This window comes from Merops nubicus, unplaced genomic scaffold (genome assembly GCF_000691845.1).
Source record: "Merops nubicus isolate BGI_N331 unplaced genomic scaffold, ASM69184v1 scaffold37254, whole genome shotgun sequence".
NCBI classification, from domain to species: Eukaryota; Metazoa; Chordata; class Aves; order Coraciiformes; family Meropidae; genus Merops; species Merops nubicus.
Window position 1 is genome coordinate 3,926 of NW_008606904.1, and position 2,348 is coordinate 6,273.

General features: G+C 35.8%; 1 protein-coding gene across 1 annotated transcript in view; it reads right to left on the reverse strand.

Moving 5' to 3' along the window:
• LOC103772464 (eukaryotic translation initiation factor 2-alpha kinase 4-like) overlaps positions 1-2,348 on the reverse strand; it is a gene marked incomplete at both ends in the record, with an annotated part of 21,002 nt that overhangs the window by 3,558 nt on the left and 15,096 nt on the right. Inside the window, 2 exons of the mRNA XM_008939796.1 lie at positions 940-1,009; positions 1,639-1,740. Coding sequence (XP_008938044.1) covers positions 940-1,009; positions 1,639-1,740 — 172 coding nt within the window. The remainder of the gene's footprint in view (positions 1-939; positions 1,010-1,638; positions 1,741-2,348) is intronic.

Genomic DNA, 2,348 nt, shown 5'->3' on the forward strand with positions numbered 1-2,348 from the left:
CTCTACAAATCAAATCAACAGGGTTTTTTAGCTTAGGAAAATTTTAGAATTAGCAGTATTTACAAACTTGTTAGTCATATCACATTAATAAAAAAAGGACTCTACAGGGGACAAAAGCAGGAGAAGAACCTTTGGGGCGGATATTCTTTGCTTATTAAATTCTATATATATTTTATTGTTATGTGAATAAAAATTTACTACACCACAACAGTTACTAGAAATGTGACTCCTGGGATGACAAAACACATAGTATCCTTTGTTGTTCTATGATAAACTGGCTCTGTCATCTCTTTATCAACAAAATTAAGAGAAAGCAGAATCACAAATGTAACAACAAAGAATTGAGAGTTACAGATATTAAAGGAATCTTCTTGACATACTTGACTCAAGTGCACGAGATGGGAACATTTTTATGGTTCTAGTAAGTGGCAGATTGCTGTTTCATAAGTGTATAATGCTAATGGTCAAAGGAGTCCACTACCACAAGGAAAAAAAGTTACCTAGATGGTCCAGAAAAGACTACACTGCTCCTTATAATTTCCTTTCTCTGCTGTGGAAGCACTCAGAACAGCTCTTAGCAGCTCTTTTCAAACTGAGGAGTCAATTTAGCTTGCACATCTTTTTCTGTCCTGTGACATAAATTGATTTCAAACCTTTAAGAGTTAAACAATATAGCTGCCATTTGTCTGAGCCAGAAAAGTCAAAACTGTCCCTCAGAGCTTAAAATGCATGCCAGTGAACTCTGCACTGCTTTATGACTGTGCTCAGGGAACTGAGGGTAAGAGCATTTCCATGTCAACTTACTATATATTTTCAGATTTTTTTTTTTTCTCTTATTTTGTTCTAATGTCATGTAGTAAGAACTTGGCAGAGACTTACTTCAAAATTAAGTGGGGAAAATGGTAATTAATATTTCTTGACAGGGAATACCTTATAGTTAAAATGTCTTCAAAATTACCTGCTTTGCATGCTTGACTTCATCAAAGTCTTTAGGAAATACAATAGTAGGCTATAAAAAACAGAAACAGACACAAAACCCACATTTGAATTATAACAGGTAGTCCAGCTTGCTCAGGCTAGTTTTATTTTTAAATTCTATGTTTTAAAACAGAAAAACTATGCATTTTTATTGTCTAGGGGGAAAATAAAAAATAAACCAGAAAAACATCCACCTGGCAAATTCAGTTTGAAGAGCTAAAAAGAAAATGAACGTCACAGAAATGTTTTTGTGATGTTTGTACAATGAAGGTATAATCCATAATCACAAGCATTTACCAACTGGCAAATGTGTGATAGCTACAAATATCAACTGGTTCCTGAGAGAGACCCATCAGGTGTTAACCAAGGTGTGCTAAAGCCATGATGTCTTCTTCATCTGACATTTACACCTCTAATGTTTTTCGTTATAAAAATTAATTTCACAGATAGAACACTGACTGATGGAAATACCCCTAGGGAATCCACAGTGCATTAAGGGAATATTGATAGCAGTTCCAATTTTATCCTTCACTTATTATATATTTTATATGCTTTTTTTAAGTACTTCCTGTGAAACTTTTATGCTATGTTTTGTGTTGTTTTACTTATCTTAGACTGTATGACATGCAGAATTAGAATCTTTTATATCTATGTGCTTACCAGTCTTAACTGACCAAGAACAAAGATCCTTTCTGAGGCAGTACTCATGGGATGGTAAGACATTTCAAAGAATATTATACCCAGACTGAACAGGTCCACTTTCTAAGTAAGAAAAAAAAAAAAGGAAACTTAAACATAGTACCCACAAATGCTCTACAGAAAATGACAGCAGAGAAAAAATAATGTTTCTTTTAAATGTCACAGTATACTACAGCCAGAGAATGGGGTGGTGGTGCATGGGCTTTTCTTTTTTTTTTTTGTGTGTGTTTTATTTAAATTTTGTTAAATTACACAATCCATTAAGATGTTAGACTTCAATGTCCTCTGTCATCACAACTCTGCCATGATGTAAAGGACTCCCCCACTTTGAAAACATTCTTGCTTTGAAATTCAGCTCGTCTCTGCACATAAAAAATGCACCCACACCTTCCAAAATCACAGTCCAGGCGTCCAGGAGAGCAATACAGACTTCTGATGATGACTTTTCACCTTAACTAAGGCTGTAAGGTTTCTATCAATTTTTAGAGGTCCTCCACAGTTACCTGCTTTCAACTTGAAGTCACGTGCACCTAAGTCATGGTGATAGCACAGCCCACTCTTCTACCCTTGGTCTCCTCTGCAAGGAGCACTTCTCCTTCCCTTGTGTATTGCAGCAGTCCCACCACAGCCTGTTCCACCTTGAATTCACCTTTGCTGAGCAGGCAGGACTT